The sequence below is a fragment of the Micromys minutus genome (genome assembly GCF_963924665.1).
Source record: "Micromys minutus genome assembly, chromosome: 19".
NCBI classification, from domain to species: domain Eukaryota; kingdom Metazoa; phylum Chordata; class Mammalia; order Rodentia; family Muridae; genus Micromys; species Micromys minutus.
Window position 1 is genome coordinate 30,121,188 of NC_137954.1, and position 19,779 is coordinate 30,140,966.

At 38.2% G+C, this 19,779-nt stretch overlaps 1 protein-coding gene across 3 annotated transcripts in view; it reads right to left on the reverse strand.

The window, feature by feature from the left end:
• Positions 1-19,779, reverse strand: part of DOCK10 (dedicator of cytokinesis 10) — a gene marked incomplete at both ends in the record, with an annotated part of 250,532 nt that overhangs the window by 184,919 nt on the left and 45,834 nt on the right. The window contains one exon of one of the 3 annotated variants that reach the window (XM_080932735.1): positions 15,281-15,457. The exons of 1 other annotated variant lie outside the window; for it this stretch is intronic. In XM_080932735.1, coding sequence (XP_080788861.1) covers positions 15,281-15,442 — 162 coding nt within the window. Of the gene's footprint in view, positions 1-15,280; positions 15,458-19,779 lie in introns of those variants that run through there. One more of the 3 variants, XM_080932736.1, reaches the window with a different exon arrangement.

Here is a 19,779-nt window from a genome sequence, read left to right on the forward strand (position 1 = left end):
TTATTAATAGACCACTGTGGCTTCCAGTGAATGCAATTACTTACTATCTGGGGCAGAATTGAACTAATTGATTAACATTACTCCATCACAATGCAGCAGGGACAACAGACACTCTGACGCCTTCAGATACTTGACCAACATTTCCAAGGGCTTAGTCTGGGTATCATCCGCTGTCTGGGCTCTGCTTTCCTCCAAATTGTTGTTAAAGCTATTTTTGTTGCCCTTACATTTCTCTGATAAATGAAAGCGATCAAAACCTATCCATATGGTTAGTACCTCCTAGGAGTCATAGCCCCCTTAGTGTTTTGCTGGTTAAAAGATGTAATCTTACTTGATAACATACTGCTACAAATATATTAAATAAATGTAACTACTTTCTTTATGAATTGTTAATTCATATGAGACTGAATATTTAATTTAATGGAACTATAAATTCTTGAGTGTGATTCTTAAGGAAAAAAAGGACTATCTTGAGTGTGATTCTTAAGGGAAAAAATAAACAGGAAGAAATGACAAGGAACCTACCCCCAGGATATCATAATAATATGGCTGGATAAACAAGACCTAAACCAAGTCATACCAATGGGCATGTTAATGTAGAACTATTTCTAGAAAAAGAATTATAAGGAACTGATGACTACTGAAAGAGGGAGAATTTATTTTTCCCAGGGATAGACCCTTCATTTGTTACCCAACACAAAATGGCTAGTTGTGCAACACTAAATATATTCACAAGGCTGTCTTTATTTTTATACAGATGTTAGTACATCACAACAAAAAAATCATAGAAAAAATCCATGGATTTGAGAGGGATTGAGGAGGTTGAAAGGAGGAAAGGTAAGGGGGAAATGATATAATCATATAGTAATTAAAAATAAAAAAATAAGCCAGGTGGTGGTGGTGCACTCCTTTAATCTCAGTGCTGGGGAGGCTCAGGTAGGAAGATATGTGAGAGTTCAAAGCCAGCTGGATTTACAAATGCGTTGCAGGACAGCCAGGGCCACACAGAGGAAGTCTGTCTTAACAAACAAACAAACAAACAAACAAACACATGTAGATGTAAAAAGATGAAAGCAATGTGGGAGAATTGTTTACACTTCACTTCTATTTTCTAGAAATCATCCTTTTTTAAATTTTATTGAAAATAGGTTCTTTGTTCACATAATATACCCAGATTATGATTTTTCTTCCCTCCACTCCTCCTAGCTTCTCCCCTCTGGACCACCCCCTTTCTGTCCTACATTAGAAAATAATAGGCTTATAAGAGCCTAACAAAGCATGAGAAAATTAATAAGAAGAGGTAAAAGCTACTGTATCAAAGTTGTATATGGTAACTCGACTTAAGAGTCCTAAGAGCAGACTCAAAAGTCAGAAGCCATCACTCTTTGTTTCTTTCTTTTAAAAGTCAGTAAGACTGTTACTACCTTAGATTCATTGGTTTTTAACAAACAATGCTGTACACTGAAAAGTATCACCAAGACAGAGGAAAATAATTAATTTTTAGGATGGTGAAAAGTGCTAAGTGTTGAAATGGTATAGTAGGTGATATCACAGTTTCTTTGACCTATACTGTGGTGATTGCTGGGTTTATGGCCATTTGTATTTTCGAAGGGCTATGAATAAATAAAGATAAATCTGCCATTGCCAATTAGCTCAGGGTTATAAAGTTAAGTAGCTCATTTTGAGACCATATATTCTAGATAAAACAGAAAAAAGGTGTTCTATTAAGCCTTATTTTTGATGGAAGAAAGAAATTATACACACCTTTGGAAAAACCTTATGCCTAAAATTTAAGTACTAATTGTTAGAATCTTGCAAAAAGACTCTGCTCATTGGACACAAAATATGAGGAACTAATGGGTAAGCTCAATCTTTCCACTTGTTTTGCCAAGGGTTAAAAAAGTATATGTGTTGTACATCTACACAATATCTACGAGAACTAAACATTTAAGGTCTTTCGCTCCATAGCAAGACATTAGGTATAACATACTTGAAATTTTGTTTTATAATGAAGCATCAGACATTGCTGTTGTACATGCTAATGATAACACAATGTACACCAGTGGCTATAACAGAACTTCTGTCAAGTTATGACAGAAAATTAAGCTGAGAAACAGAAGTATCCAAGTTTACCATGATCACAATCATTTTGATTTTATAAGAATAAAAACATTCCCTTGGAGTCATTTAAATTAATTTCATAAAAGGAAACTAGAGATTAGGGAGTTGGCTCAGTGGTTAACAGTGCATCTGCCCACAGTGCTAAGCACTCATTCAGACACATAGACATTTACATAACTAAAAAGAATATAGTATCTGTAAAGCTTCAATAATGGTTGTTTTAGGAAATCTGAGGGAAGTCATTGGAACAAGCTGCCTCAAAGGCATGTTTTATATTTTATATTTTATTATAACATCAGCATTTTAATATAGTAATTCTCCTTTCAAAACTTCTTAAAAATTGTCTCTCTTTTGTATTTTCTTTACTTATTTTATGTATACAGATCTTGTTGCATATCTATCTATTGTATTTGCTTGGCCAGGTGATGTCAGCTTCCCTGGAACTGGAGTTTAAGGTAGGTGTGAGCTATCATTTTGGTGCTAGGACTTGAAGCTTTGTCCTCTGGAAGGCAAGCCAATGCTGAGCCATCTCTCCAGCTCCCCCTCTTATATTTTAATAAGTAATAAAAAGAGATAAAACATGAGACTTTATACATTCTGTTTTTGCTATGCTTTTGCAATTTCTGCTTTCTGAAACCTACTGTGTATTTTATAAACACATCTCAGTAAAATCACAGCTGAATTCTGAATAGAAAATGAGAATCTAAGCTTTCAAAGTGGAGACAGTTAGCAAACCACTGACAAAACAAAACAGTATGAATCAGAACCATGATGTTGTGTACAAGACAGCCTTTTCTCAGGAATCAAGCAGGTGGGAAAAAAAATCAAAGAGAGCAACTCATAACAATTCAGTTAGCATTTCACTGACCAAAATAAGTCACATGCAGTATTTTAAAAAGAGCATAAGAATAACAAGATAATATGTAGAAAATATAGGTAGTCGAACCTTTGGAATCATAAAAACACACAGAAAATTAATCTCAGCACAGGCAAATGAAGGCAGGGTAGGACTGGAGCTAGCAAACTAAAGAAACAGATGGCTTTTTCTGTGTACATATCACTCCACTTAAAAATATCATCACCAGGGCAATGTAGGAACATGGCAATGGAATCCACACATGGCTACCTAGCACACATATGGGAATATTAAGGCCATGTAAGGGCATAAATTAGGCAGAGAGATTCAAAGCAACAAGCAAGCAAGCCTTGAGTGTTTTGATGGCAAAATGCCCACAGTTATGCTTGTAACTAGAAGTCCCAATTAAAGCAGATGCAGAAGGTAAAGCCAAGGGAACTTGCCTGGCTATGGTGAAGGGCTATGGAGAAGCAGGCATCTTCTGTGAATCGAAGGCCACGCCCACTGACCTCCATTTGAAATTGGACTCTTTGCTTTTGTCCAGTGTGTTTTAGAAATGTTAGTGGTTTGGGGTTGCAGGGAGCCTGTGCAAAGGTGGTAACAGATAATGTTTAAAAAGTCTGGGTTTGCTCAGTGATAACCATTCTATGATCCTGGTTCTGTCCATCTTCATGTTAAGAAGGTCACGTAATGTCCTGATGATCTGTATTAATTTTAATCACAGCTATAGCAAACAGCTCTCTCCCTAAGAACATCTGTTGGCATCCGATGGTGAATACCTAGGGTTCTTGAAGTTTTTATTGTATCATTATGAGCTCATGCGTACCTTGTAATTTTTATGGTGCAAAATGCTTTTTTGATGATAATACTTTACTTCCTATTTTTTCCAAATATCAATACTCCAAGATATCTATTGGTTCATATGCCCACAGTTCACAACAACCATCTCCAGTTCCTATAACAACAGTTTGCTGCTATTTACAGATTAGACATCCTTCACTTAACTTTCTGAACCAAATGAAAGTGATTTATAAAAGCTCCGCTCAAAACTCAACAGTCTTTAATAACTCAAGCAACATTTTAACAAAACACGGCAATCACCATGTTATGTTAAAGGATTTTTAAAAGAGTAGGAGAACAATAGAACAGAAGTGTAGCATTGTCTTACAGTGCTACTAGGACACATTTCATTTAATGTGAGCCTTATGACAGAATACTTTAATAACTGCAAGCCCTGTTTGTTGTATTACAGGGTGCCTCCTCCTTGCTCAGCAGGTCTCTTCCTGATCTACATGTCTCCTTGTCCCTGAGCTCTGCCTTTGTCTGATTTTTTTGTTTCCAGTTGGAGATCATAATTTGGTTTAGTTGTGTGCTATTTGGTTTTAAGTCAACTTGACATACCAACTAGTTATCTTCAAGGAGGAAACCTCAATTAAGAAAATGCCTTTTTAAGATCCAGCTGTAAGACATTTTCTTAATTAGAGATTGATGTGGGAATTCTCTTGGATAGCTCGTTTACTTATCAAGTCTCTAACTTAACATTCTAGTTTCTTAAACCGTGGGAAATGGCATGCTACAATGTCTCCTGAGAAGTATCCCAAAATAACATCTAGCCCTTTGTGGGTGGTGCCTTCCCTGGGCTGGTAGTCCACGGTGCTGAAAGATGTCTGAGCAAGCCAAGAGGCATAAGTCAATAAGCAGCACTCCTCCATGGCCTCTACATCAGCGCCTGTCTCCAGACTCCTGTTTGAGTTCCTGTCTTGACTTCCTTTGATGATGAACAGAGATATGGAAGTTTAAGCCAAATAAACCCATTTCCTTCCCAATTTGCCTTTTTGTCATGGTGTTTTGTAATGCCAATAAAAACCCAAACTAAGACAGTTGCCCTTTTCACCTAGTGAGTTGTCTTTTGGGTGACTTGTTTGCTTATTGAGTTTCTAACTTAAACTTTCTAATTTTGTAAACAGCAGGATACAGCATGCTACAATGTCTCTGAAGAACTATCCCAAAATAACAACCAGATCATGCATCTGCCTAGAGATGTCATTATCTCAATTTCTATAGGGCTGGGGTACAGTGCATATTTATATTTTCTGAGCATAACAAAGGCAGTGCCTGGGAATATTTTCATCCAGGACGTCTTCATCAACAACAGCACTATGAGACATTTTTGTGTTTCAGTTCAAGACACAGAGGTTCGGAGAACTCAGGGACTGAGCTTAGAGTCCCATATTTTTCAAACAGCAAATAAGATGGCCATGTCATTAGACCACCTAGTTTCTGTTCCAGAACTTTGAGATTCCATGTTCTTTAAGGCCACAGAGACACAAGTGAAATCTGAACAGGCCCCAAACAGAAATCTGAAGGCAGTCAATATGAAGAAAAGACTGAAGGGTGATTTACCTTCTAAGCCCTTATCATGTCTGTCAAAGGCCCATAGATCCTCTCCGCTGTCTGCTGGAACTAGTCACAGTATAATACCACCACTGTAGGTTAACTCCGCCAATTAACTTCAATGGCTTTTCTCTTATTTAGCCTTTGAGGAAAAGTCAAGCAACTGACTTAGAGCCTGAGTCTTTTGTGCACAGAAACAGAGAATTGGCTTTCATTCCTTCAAATGGGTTGATTCCTCAGATACTCAGAAACTTGCTATTATTTTCTCACTCCTGAAGTTATTGTCACTGTGCACTCTGTAGCTGGCATTCATGTCCTTCAAACTGAAATTTTGCATGAACTCTGAAACTGGAGCCCACTGACTCTGAGCAGAAGGGCGGGGACTAGCATGTACTAAACATATATATGCGTGTGTGTGTGTGTGTGTGTGTGTGTGTGTGTGTCATATATATATATATATATATATATATATATATATATATATATATATATATATATATATATATATATATACACGAGTCTCTTGGTTCTCAGACTCTTGGTTCTCAGAACTGATCATATATCCTAATTCTGCCACCAAATGTTATAAAACCACCAACATACCAATTTATCTCCTTGATCATGAACTTTCTTTTCCAATGAGGTGCTTGAAATCTCTAATCTCAAATTTTTAACATTTTTCTATTCTATACTGTCTACATTGGGAATTTTTGTGGACTCAAAGAAAAGCCTCAGCATGCTAAAGAATTGCATACCACGGTGCTCATTGGTAAGCCCGGCATAGATATAACACAGGGCTCTAAGGGTTGTCATTGTAACTGCCAGCACTGAGCTGAGTTCAAAAGCAACCGGAATCCTTCCTCGAGGCATAGCTTTGTGCAAGTTCACTACATGATGTGCTTACCCTGTCCAGTTCGGCAACAAGAAACCCAGGCCTGAGACATTAGAGACAGGCAATGCAAGAAAAGACAATGAACAGATCCAGCCTGAAAATGGGAAAGGAGGTAGAGGAATTAAATTAGTGGGTGTGGCCAGGCTGTAGGAAAGGATACCTGGTTGGAGAAGAGAGGAGTAGAGGAGTAAATATGATTACACCCTAGCTGGAAAGAAGGCACAGAACTGGCTGGGCTGCCAGCAACAAGGAAAGTGTCAGGTACATACTGGCCAATGTCTACACAGGATGCTTCTGCCTCTACTACTAACATGGGCATCATTTTATTTCTGTCTATTTTGATATAGACCACTTGCCAACTTGATAATGCTGCCAGTTATCCACATTAGGAGAATATTCTAGAGATAAGAGAATGATTCATTGTTAATTCACCTTAAACCCTCAGATGAGCAGTTGACCCATGTCTACTTTATGTTCCTTTTACCTAATTTAAAGATATGGCATGGCCAGTTTCTGTTGTGTCTAGTTTTTGTCTTAGCCAAGGAAATGAACATTCACAGGAGACAAGAGGTAAGCCAGGCTTAGCTGTAGATCACACATAGGTCTTGGTAGTCTAGCAGGGTGTTTGCTAGCACTGCCCTGAGATTAAAAAAAACCCAAAAACTCAACAAATGCTTCTGAGGTATATGACTGTGGACAAGTTTACTGTCTGTTGGCCCTGCACTGTCCAATGCAGCAGCAAATACTCTCTGTGGCCAAGGCATGCTTCAAAAGTGGTTAATAGGATATGTGAACTTGTTTTAAATTTAGCTTCATTTTAAGCAACTTAATATTTGAAAATCCACCCAATTACTGAAAAATGTTTAATATTCAACAACAATGTGTAGAGATTTACTCTTTTACTTGTTCATTTTGAGAACTCTAAATATCAAGCAAATGCTTGCAATGATAACTTAGAATTCACATTGAAATGTGCTACAGGTATAAATGAACATGGGATGTTTTCTGTGCTGGCCTCTGTGTGTGGTGTGGGCATTTGTAATCTCAACACCCACCCCAATGACCTCAAGCCACACCTCCTAATTCCACCAACTAGGGACCAAGTATTCATTCAACTACACAAAACATGGAAGCCATTCTCATTCAAAGCACCACCCACCCAATGAAAGTAGCAGGCTTCTAAAACTGGAAAAGACTAGAAATCAGTTCTTTCCTGCAACCTTCAGGATGAAGGGCAACTCTGCCGTTTTCTACCAAGTAGGATCTGCATTAGGTTTCTGCTCCAGAGACAGAAGATCATAAATGTGTGTTGGTTTAACTGTAAGAAAATACATGGGTTGTTTAAAACTACATTGTGGTATTTGATAACAGCAACAATGGAAAGTGATACAGACAGGTATGCCTTAGTCCCATTTCACAGACGTGGGACTACAGCACAAATCATTAAAATCATTGACCCAGGGCTCATACAATCAGCAGGTGGTTTGGTGAGTGACTCAGAACATACATTTTGACCCTTAACTCAGGAAGCTCTGTGAACATTGGCACGTGGTAGCTTCTCGTGTCCTGTCATAGCTGAGAGTATTCTCTCTCTTCTTATCACTTTCTCATTCTGCAGGTCTCTGAACTACAGCCACTTTGCTAAATGTGGCTGGATACACAAATGTGAAAACACGAAGGCAAAGCTGCAGCTGTCACAGAAGAAGCAGTCAGGATTATGATCTTCCATCCGTTTGTGCTGTCTCAGCCTCCAGACTCTGTATTGTGCCAGGCTAGAGCTGCCAGATCATCCCCCGTGCCCAATGGATGCTGTAATATTCTCTCTCCAACTTCTACTCTGTCTAGTTCTGTACTAAATACTTCCACATAGCAAAGAAATACTGAAAGCAAACATGTCACCCGTAATATGTCATATATATTTCAAACATTAAGGGTTTTGTTTTAATTATCAACAACTTGAATTGATCCTTTTTCTAGACATATAACAGAAAATTTTGCTGGGTAATATCTTTACAATGTTTGCACAATGAATTTTCCCACAGCATTATATCACTAAGTTAGAATAGTTCACACACACACACACACACACACACACACACACACACACACAAACACACATTTATTTACATGAACCTACATCTGTCTATATAGTTGAATCTATGCATTGGGTTTGATTTGCATGGCGGGTTATAACATCTCCCATCATACCCATGACTTTCTGCTTTTACGTATCATATTATTAGTTTTAATTTTAATGTAATTTTTGTTCCTTATCATTTTCAAAACTTAGAAAACTATAACGATGCACTGTCACTTGGACAGTAGTTATCATATGTTTGTTATTTGAGTTCAGTAAGTATTTTCTTAAAAGGTTTGTGTTGTTAATTGCTAAAACCCAAGCATGTTCAATTAATTCTTCTAGCCATAGAAGACACTCAAAGCATTTGTCTACTTTTTGTGGCTTCATGATTCAGTTGAAAATGAGTTTGCAGGCAAAGATTACTGCCAACGATTCTTTGGGCTTTTAGGCTTTGTGTTACAGTCTCTTTGGCACAGCATTTAAACTCAGTTTCCATTATTTACATGGGATTCCCTTCCTGAGGGAGTCTTAAGTCAGTGCATTCAAATCCATTCTCACTAAAGTGGGGGGCAGAATAGTAACTTGGGATTTAGAGATCTTAAAAGCTTCTACCTCATAGAGCCATTTAACAAATATGCAGCTGGGCAAAGAATGTGAAGAATTCCTCAGCAAAAGTTTTATTAGGCTATATAGTGGAGAGATATAAAGATATTATTTTTCTTTCTCTGAAGTAGTGTGTGTACCAGACTCCTCTTTGGTCTTTATCTTCTTCACTAAACATATATGTAAACACACAAGTTAGAAATGTAATATTATTTTTATAACTAATTCTTTCCTTCCTTCACCTTGCTTCTCATCCTGATGTTTAAAGGACGTGGATAAGAAGCAAGGATTATTATGCTTACACCTTGTAACAAGATCCAAATGCAGAGGGCAGAGCAAGTCAAGCAGAGCTGTACCAACTAGCGCTCACCTTGGCCTCTGGTTTAGGGCCACATTCTCAGTAGCATCCTCTGATCATGGATGTGGAAGACACACCTTAACTCCTAATGCAAATGGCCTCCTTGTCATGCTGCTTGATATCCAGCGGGTCAGCAGATCATCCCTGTGTAAATTGTAGAGGGTTTCTCACAGGCTAAGAGAGCCTGCATGCTTGCAATTTTCCATCACTGAGTAACACTGCTGCAGTTGACCCTGAAATGTCTCCCACAAGCTCAATACTTTGCACTTTGGTTACTCAGCCTGGGTGCTATCTTAAAAGATTCATTGTTGGAGGAAGTGAGTAAGGAGGGACAGATCTTTGAAGGTTCTAGCCCCACCCTAGTTCCACTCTTGCTCACTCTACCTCTACATCCTTCCTTACAGAGTGAGAAGGCACATGCCTATGCCACCATAAATAAACATTTCTATACCTTCTCTGCTGATAGACTGATGTCTCCTAAAACTATACTCCAAAAATAAATCCCTTCTCACTTAAATTGCTTCTAGATATATTTTGTCACTGTGCTAAGAAAAGCGACCAACATAAGTACTAATTGTTGTATAGTGTGAGTTTATAAGGCAAATATTCTGGTGCTCCAAAGGACAAGACAGACACCTTCCCCTATGTCAAGCACAGAAATGATCCAGAATTTCTAGATCATCTGGGTTTTCATTAAATCAGACCTTTGTTCCTTTGAGTCCAAATCTAGAAGTCTCAATTCAATCATATTAGCTCCTAGACACTCAGGTAAACAATAGGTGCCCAGAAGAAAATCCAAATTTCTTTGTATCAACTAGATAATAGAATATACTACAGAAATCAAAATTGAGGACAAAAAAGGATTCCCTAATGATTGAGGTCTTTTCATTTACCAGACCAAGGTCATCAAACTTTTCTGTCTCCATAGTATTGGAGGATGGTGTAGTGTTATAGATTTGGTACACCATCTATCTTCTTGAATACCTCCAGCCTCTCTTCTCTTTCTCATCCTTTCGTTTGATTTTGTCCCTTCATTTTATGCCATCTTAAAACTGTGAGAATCATTTCTGATTCATGAGCTGTGAGCTAATGATGGAATTTGACATGAGTACTGTATAGTTCACAAAGACATTGGGTGGAGAAAACTCTACAGAATCAGAGAATAGTTTATGATGCAGGTCTTGGGATTGCAATGGTAACTAAGAGTCCTTCAAGATGGTAATTTATCCTGTAATTGTCAATGATTTCACTGCCCAGATTTACCACAAATTTAGATCATATCTCTTGATCTTTGAGCAAATGTAAAATATAGCCTTATTTGACTTTATATGTGCACTGTATCCTTGTTGTCCCCAAACTTAAATTTTATGTCTTCTGCTTCAGAGTCATCTCAAAATGTTAGTGGATTTTAAACATGTTTCACTTTAAGACTTGTGAATCTGTTATGAGAGAATTCACTATATAGCCAGACAGAGAAAGGAGTCTGTCTGAATCCTTGCTTCCCAAGTCTCCTCTTGTGTCAATGGATAATCATTCTTTATTTGAGAGGGGGAAAAAGGACTTAAAAATGAAGAAATCTTCTTGGGTTATCAGTAACTATAAGACATAAGAAATTGTAGTAATTAACCAGAAAATGGATCTACATAAATTAAAATTGGCATCTCTAAGTTTTATCCAGAGAGGCTATACGTGGAATAAGGAAAAAATAATTGATAAATATTTTGTGTGACTGAAGAAATAGCTTAGTTGGTACAGTGCTTAACTGCATGAAGGCCCGAGTTTAGGCTCTGGACTCCACAGAAAGAGCAGGCTGTGCTGAAACACACCTGAAATCCCAGTACCGGACAGGGGGAGATAGCTAGATGCCTACAGTGTGCTGGCCTACCAGCCTAGCACAATCAGTAAGATCCAGGAAGCTGAGAAAAACTGTCTTACAAAAAGAAGAGGAGACAGAGAGAAAGAAAAGGATAGAAAATGTCTGAGGACTGAAACCCAAGCTTGAATTCTGTCATCATACTGACAGCTACACACATGCACCAACACATATTTCTGTAATTTCTCCCATCAGAAAAGTTTCTGCATAATGAGAAATTTAAAACACTGAGGGAAGGAATGTCTTCCTTTCTGTGTGCCAATTCATCCTCACTTAATTTTAATAGTCTCAGCTGTTTGGATTTCTGTGTCTCTGATAAATGCCAAAAGGACTAAATAGTTTATTTTCATGTTAAGCAAATCTCTTTCTTTGGAGCACACATCCAAGCACAATCACGAAAAGTCCTAAGCTGATTTCTGCACAAGGCTAGAACACGAAAATCAGGTTTTTCAATATATAAATCTGTATTCAAGTCCTGAGTGGAAATACCATCCCTGCAAGATATCAACAGTTAGCCTTTGTGTTTATCTCTTTCCTTACTTTACTCCTGTACAATTTTATTAATGGTGAAGAGTTCACCAAGCTTTTGATTTTGGTGTTAACTGCTCAATAACATCAACCAACATATCCTTACTCAATTCTTGTTTATAAAAACCATTGATCTATGTAGCACTGAAGAAAATAAAAAAAATGCTAGAGTTAATTCCTGCATATATCCCATATACTATATATACAAGAAATCTCAATCTCTCTCTCTCTCTCTCTCTCTCTCTCTCTCTCTCTCTCTCTCTCTCTCTGTGTGTGTGTGTGTGTGTGTGTGTGTGTTTGTGTTCATGTGTGTGTTTTATAAGTTCATCCTGGGACAGGTTGAATGATAATATGTGCTTAGCTGTGAAGTGGACTTACACATTATAAATAATACAGAAATTAATAAATAGCATTTGCCCATTTATCACTCATTCATTGACGTGACATAGTATTTACATTAGACCACGCTTTACTCCTCCTTATAAATTTCCTTAAAACTCCAGAGTCACATATCTAGCTTCCTACTTGACTTTGCCAGCATAGACCTATAAGGCATTTTAAACTCAGCACCTGTATAATGAACTTAGAATCTTGCTCCTGAGCTCCTGTCTTCATACATTTTTCTACTAAAGGATACCTTGGTTCTGAATGTACACATCAAAACTTCACAGCAGAGAGATTTCTCAGAACTTAAGAGCACTTGCAGCTCTTAACAGAGGACCAGGGATCAGTTTCCAATTGCTAATTCCACAATTAGTGGTTCACAACCACCAGTATTCCAGTCCCATAAAACTGCATACCTTCTATGGGCACCAAGTATGAACATGGTAAAGATACATGCAGGCAAATTATTCATATACATAGGATAAGAATAAATCCTTTAAAGGGATGTGCACAGTAAACCAAGACTGCTTATTTCCCCCATACTTGGCAAATAACTCATAGCAAAACCTACTTGTTCTGCTATTGAAATGTATCCAGAATCCAAACATTTCTCAAAAAGCTGTGAGAAAGTCATCCTGAATTTTAGCTAGACCACGGTAGTAGCTTTCTGTCTACCAATCTCCTCACTGCTCCTATTTTTGCTTTCTGCAGCTCTAGAGTCTTACAGAGACTCTCAAATTCATGAGCTGACATTCAAATCCACCAGGTTGAAGAGGATCTCGGTGGAGAGGTTAGATTCTCATATTTCAAACCCAAGCCATGTTCTTCATAGTGGTACCCCAGTGGTCCTCTATTGCAATAAATCAGAATTGCCTGCTGAAACCACAGAGTCCCAGCAACCCCACCAACCCTTCTCACAGAAAATGACCAGAGCCTGCAGTTGAAACATTTACATGCACAGTAGCTTCCACACTGAGGAGAAGCAAGCAAAAGTTGCCAAAGTACTCTCTTAGAAGGTGGGCCATGTTCATTAACACATTTGTTCAGTAAATAACGTAATGCCACACACCCAGAAGAAAAATCCTCCAAAAATGCACCATCATCTTTACACTTTGCAGCCAGGGCAGAGATTTCTGATTTTTTTTCCACTGTGTTACACTTGTGAATTCTAAAGTTGCCTTAAGGACATTTTCAAGAGGTACAATAACTTTGTATGAACTCATGTTACTCTGTCTACTTAGACTAGGAGTTTATTTTCATTAAGGCACAAAGAAGGTAAAAACAGAGCGGCTATTGGAATCAGTGGGCCTGTAATCCTGACACTTAGTTCCAGGATGTGAACAGGGCTTCTGGTCTTCCAAACTTCTGATTTGTCCTGTTAAACTTTCCAATTGACACATAATTGCACTTATGGGGTACCATGTAATATTTCAATCTATGTATTCATTACATCATATTCAGATCAGGGCAAGTATATTTAGTTCCTCAGACATCTGTCATTTATTTATGGTGAAAAAATATTCACAATTCTTCCTTTTAGATTTTCAAATATATTGTATGTTATCATGACTTGGCGAATTCTTTTTGCTTTCAGTGTCTAGAGCTTAGGACATTTAATTTGTCCTAAGGTCGCTGAAACAAAAATCATGATAAACTATTCATTTATAACCCTAAACACAAACATACACAAAGAGAGAGAGAGAGAGAGAAAGAAAGACAGGGACAGAGAGTCAGAGAGACAGATAGAAGTCACAACACTGTTTTTAGGAAAACCGTTTAATAAACAGTATGAAATAATATAAATTAAAAATGTAAGGGTTCTATCAATCCGTGACATTCTATTTAATGCTGGTAAAAGAACTAGATAAATCAAAAGAAAACTTTGAAAAAGTAGTTAATTAGTATTTAATAATTTAAAATACCTTATTTATTTTGGAAAAAAAATATAATCTATGTTGAAAATTTTTTGGTATGTACAACATACACATAGGCATGTCTATAGTCTGTGAATGTTATACTATTGTCTATAATCAATGTGAATGTTATACGATTGATAAGAATTAGAAAGCAAAAACTTTTTTACCTCTAATTGATCTCAAGTCCTTTTAAGTTTTATAGAGTGTGAATTTTTTTTTTTCTTTTTGGATTTCATGCTTCCGTACAGAGATAATCATAACCTGAAACTCAAGAGCAACATAGGTTTGTGAAGACTCAGCTTTGACTTGTCAAGGAGTTGGGGTACAATGTTACCTTGTGGTCACCTGTCACTCAGGCATATCTAGAGCCAAATGACTTTCATTAAAGAACTGTTAATGCAACAGGTTTCCCCCATACATTATTTACTATATCCTTGAACAGTGAAATCCAAGAGAGAAAAGAAAAGTCAGTTGTGCTGAAAGTACCCTGACTTCAGCACATCCCCAGTTTTGGAAAGTTTAGCACACAACCTATATCTAGATGGGGAATTTCAATGACTAAGCAGATCTCTTCCTCAAATCTTAAAGAAAGGAGAGACTCTGTACTTAAGCCTTGCTGCTCAAACACAAGCACAGAGGAGTAACGCTAGCTACGATAGAAACACAAACTTAAAAAATTATATAATTTGACAATTGGCAAGAAACCTTTCAAAGGAAAACACCACACATTCCACAAAACTCCCAATACATGACTCTGATTCTGTGCCAAAGTTAACTAAGCATTTCAAAAAAGCATTTCCTTTTCAGAGTCAGAAAAAGGACAGAAAAACAACCCCAGATAGCTTGAAGTTAGAGGTCTAAATACTGTGATTGTTTATAGGTGATATATAAAGAAACTCACATTCTAGGCTCTTCTTCCAAACTAGGACTTACACAACAGAATTCAGTGATATAAAATGTCAATTTTATTTTTCTTTTTTCCTTCCCCATGCTGCAGAGTTACCAGCATACAAATGTGAGGAAGCAGAGACTTTCTCAGATGCACACCACACATTTACGTGACAGAGCTAAGAGAAAGAAAATCATCTCTCTGAATGTTAGCAATGTTTTTGAGAGATTCACACACACACACACACACACAGCCACAACAAGATAGAAAACTTGAGCTCACACATATCTTGATCTAAAGCAAAACACCCAAACCTCCCAAAATGTAGCATTTGTCTTCACAATAACAGTTGAATCAAAAGCAGCTGTTTTCCAAGAATACAGTACCATTATGAGGGTTCTGGGTCTGCTCATCATTTTATCCTCACTCTCGAGAGGCACGACTTCATGGGATGGTTCCTCCTGACGTCTTCTGCAAATGTGTGGACAGCTCCTCTGGACCACAGAGCGAAAAGCTTGGAGCAGAACAATGCTGGGAGTGCAGCCCATTGCTGCATCCTGGAGCTTACAGAATAACTTCTATGTTGATGTGATGTTTGAAGAACAGTGGCTCCTTGTCCCTGAGAACGAGCCTACACGGCAGCTGCAGCCAGCTCACCCTCCAATCACTTCCTTGAGCTCTGATCATCTGATCACGGCCAAATAGCTTGGATGCAGAGATGGGAAAGATTTGATCCACGGAAACTGAACACACTCAACAACATCAGAGCACTTCATCCAGCAAAGGTTTCTCAGCGCAGTTTGAAAGCATGGTTTCTGTTTATTACAATAACTATCTTAGATCCTGCTTCAGAGATTTGGATAAATACCTCTTTCCTACTCATATGCACTCACTCACACACTTACACACCACACACACACACACACACACACACACACACACACACACACACACCATAAATCATTCTTCAAATTAAACAACCGGAAATCGGACTTCAAGCTGACTTATTTTTCCTCCCAAGGCAAACAGGCAGTGTATTGACTCATGACAGTTTAAAGCATGTAAACACTTTCTGAAGAAAGTTTTCTGGTTACCTCATTAAAGCTGTTGGGGTTTTACTTTGCATAAATTCCAGAAGAGAGCTCGGCATCAGAAATGTAGAGTACCCGGAATCAAGATGGTTTATCAAAAAGTATGCATGCGATAACAGCCCGCGTGAGAGATGCCAGGGTTCTCCATTATTTCTTCTCAATGGTGTAGTTGTTCCATTCCCACACACACAGTTCTGCAGCCTCATACATTTTTATATTTACATAGGCGGTTTACAGGACTGAAAATCTCTCTCTACCCGAGGTCGCTCAGCGCACTTTCCCAAGCTGACCTCTTCGAAACAGCTGAGAAACATTTTCACATCCTATCAATAAGAACGAAAGCTTAGCAGAAGCATGCTGAGATCTTTGGTAGTTAAGTGTCTAGTATTCCCTGACTTCTGGAAGACTAGTCACTTAGGAGACAACCAAAGATGGATACTTAGAAATCACATGACCCATCTGGAATGGCCTCAAGATCTAATGGTATACTGAAAGAGAATAGGGCAGCAGGGGACACATGAGCTAAAAATATCTCATGGAAAATGGATTTTGCTTACAAACGAGGAAAGCATGAAATCCCGGGAGGATTTTCAATGTTAGGATCTTCCTGCCAAGCTAAATCTTTCAGCCCAGCTCTCAGAGATTTAAATAATAATAAAAAAATCAAAACAAAAGCATCTTCTATTTATTTTGGGGGCTCCTTGTGTACCGTGTGCTACTGAATGCAGCTTAGGGAAGGCTTCTTCTTGTGTAAGGTGTGGCTGGCCCAGCCACAGTCCTGTCGCTTTTACAGAAGCATATCTCAGAAATGCTCACTTAGGCACTAATTACTCAGTGATCTGTCACAACACAGTGCCATTTTAATTGGTATGTCTGCCAAAGAAATAAAACACGTTTCTTCCCCCCCCCCCTTTTAAGATGTTTCTGCTTGCCAATAGTTTTCATCTCATTCTGTTTTTGAGAAAACATATTTTAGTGCTGCCAGAGAAAGATTTTTTTTTTTTTTTTTTAAAAATGCTAACAGTGCTGGCAAGTCCTTAACTTCCTCTGGACCTCCGTCGTTCATGGCTACATTCTAATCTAAACCATCCCATTCCAGAGGTCTAGGGCACTTACTGACAAGAGACCACAGCTTAGTTCATCCGGTGCAACTCTATTGTATAGACCAACAAGTGCCAGGTTTGAATTCATGTTTGTGCATGTCCCCTTTGAAATATGGATGTTGCTCCAGCCTCTGGATGGATGGGTGAGATTGACTACCAGCCACCCATTCCTAATCTTCTAGCAGAAGTCTCTCTACTCCTTTACATGGGTTATAATCATCAGCTCATGAGCACATGGCTAATCAGACACACCTGCAGCTCTAACTGGAAAATAAAGAGGGAAAGCCTCCTAGCTCAGTAACTCACACATACACCACACACAGACAGACAGACAGACAGACACACACACACACACACACACACACACATACACACACACACACACAGACACACACACAAATGCCAGGGTCTCAAAGGCACACTCTGGCTTCTGAACTTCCTTCTGGCTACCACTCTTTAAGTCTGACCTGACTAACACTCTGGGGTGGCTTTTGGAGTCTGATATTTTGGCAGATGGCACAGTCTTTAGGGAAATACACGAGATGCTTTCTAGCTATTAGAAGCCTTTTTGTATCGATCCTCTCTTTGGCTCTAAGGAATCTGCCCCTATTATTGATGGATTGCTAAGGAGGGGCTCTTGCTTCTTCTTTCCTCCTTCCCTCATTCTTTCTTTCTGACTCTAACTCTCTATTTTAAGAGACTGCCCAAGGATGACTTCCTTTCAAATCCAGCATATAAAACAGTTATCCATTGGACAAGGGACAAGATGGGTGAAAGGTGGGAGGTGTGAGTCAAACCTGTTCAAGAGCAAGGTGGTAAGACAGGGTTTTGGTTGTGAAATGGTTGTGAGGTTACCATTTCAGGAGCACTAATGATTATATGGCTGCAAGGGGTGGGCCTGATTAGGAAAGAAGACAGAAATGTGTTAAAAAAGCAGTTCCTTATATCAACATGGTAGGGACATGGGCAGAAGGGAAATATTTTAAAATGAGCTGTACATCTTCTGTCCAGAGTCTGCTTGTTTTTCATATAAATCATTAATTTGGCTTCAAAGATGATCCCACTAGTCAATAACTTATGGAGAATTTCATTCGCTTCCATCTACAGCCTTCTCCTATGTGAATATTAATTTATTATTTCATTAGACACTGACTAAATGTAATCTCAGCAGGTGATCTTTTAGCTTCATTTTCTAATATAAGGATATTGTCACGAACAATGTGTATGACTAAGCCTTTGAAAATGTTGAGAACAAGATTTTGAGTTGTTAAACACATACTGTGTATCAATTCATTCAGCATTTACAAGATCTTAAAACTGCATAGTGAGAAAAATAAGTTGAGAAACTCATTTTACCAAGATTTGAATTTATATGCATTCCCAAGGGAAACAAAAGGAAGACAGAAGAGGATGCAATTGTTAGGGTTCTGCATGATAAGCAGAAAGATGCTGTAAAGGTGAAATGAGGGTGGGAAAAGGTAAAGAAAGATGAGGTGGAAGTATGAAAGGAAGATTATGAAGAGGAGGTAGAGGAGGAGGAATTAAGAAACAGGGATAAGAAATCACTTCCTAAATAGTCTGTTACACCAAAAGGGTGCCTGCTCTTGATTCAGAAGACTGCTCATTGACTGGGAATTGCTCATCTTGCTAACTGATGGGAAATTTTAGAGTAGCTATCTAAGATTTTTGGCTGAAAAGTTCCTTAAGTGTAGAAGCAGATATTTCTACCACTAGGGCAGTATATTCAAAGGTCTTGTTTTCTTTAATGGGAAAGGAAACACATTTAATTTAAATAAATAATGTCAGATGAAAGTATTGTAGCTTTCCAGCTTTGTTAAATTATGTAGGAGTTATGTGCTTAAATCTATATAGCTCATCTATCTTGCCACATATCTAAATCTGTCCTGACTATCCTGGATTGGATTGTAGTTGGACAGGATGAGGGTGAAGCCTGAGTTTTTTGCCTCCTCAAACATTTGGTGCTTCTGAGTCCCCTCCTGGGAGAGAATGTTGACCTGTAGCTGGGATTTGGGGGACTTCTGCCATCTATGTAGGACATAAATGTACTACAAAGCCACGACTGATCACTGAAAGTTTTGTGGTAGGAACAGAAATGAGGTTTTTTTTTTTTTTTTTTTTTTTTTTTTTTTTTTTTGTATTTTCTGGACATCCTAGGGACTTGTCCTACATTGAGTTACTCAGTGTTAGATTGAGGTCACCATTTCAGGACTGCATTAAGTTTTGAGTAGATCTTTCTTACTTATAAAAAAATAAGTAAATAGAAATGCTCAAATTTCTGTTGTTGAACTGAACTATAGAAGCAGCAAATTCCCATGATGCAGTTGGACTTCTCACCTCATGGCCACATTATATATAGAGAGTATTTAACATTTAAAGAGGTTAAAGGTTAAGTGAGACCAAAATAAAGAAACCCTAATCCATTAAGACAGCTGCACTTACAATAGAAAGAGACACCGAGGTTTTTCTGTTTCTGTCTTTATGTACACAAAGGGGTCACAGAAGACATAGAAGGAAGGCAGCTATATAGAAGGACATTTGAGTTTACAGTCTCTAGAGCTGGCTAAGTCTAAGACACTAGGTGTGTGTGTGTGTGTGTGTGTGTGTGTGTGTGTGTGTGTGTGTGATATGTCCTTGGGCCAGTAGGGCTCAGCTTCCTTGTAAGTGGAGTTT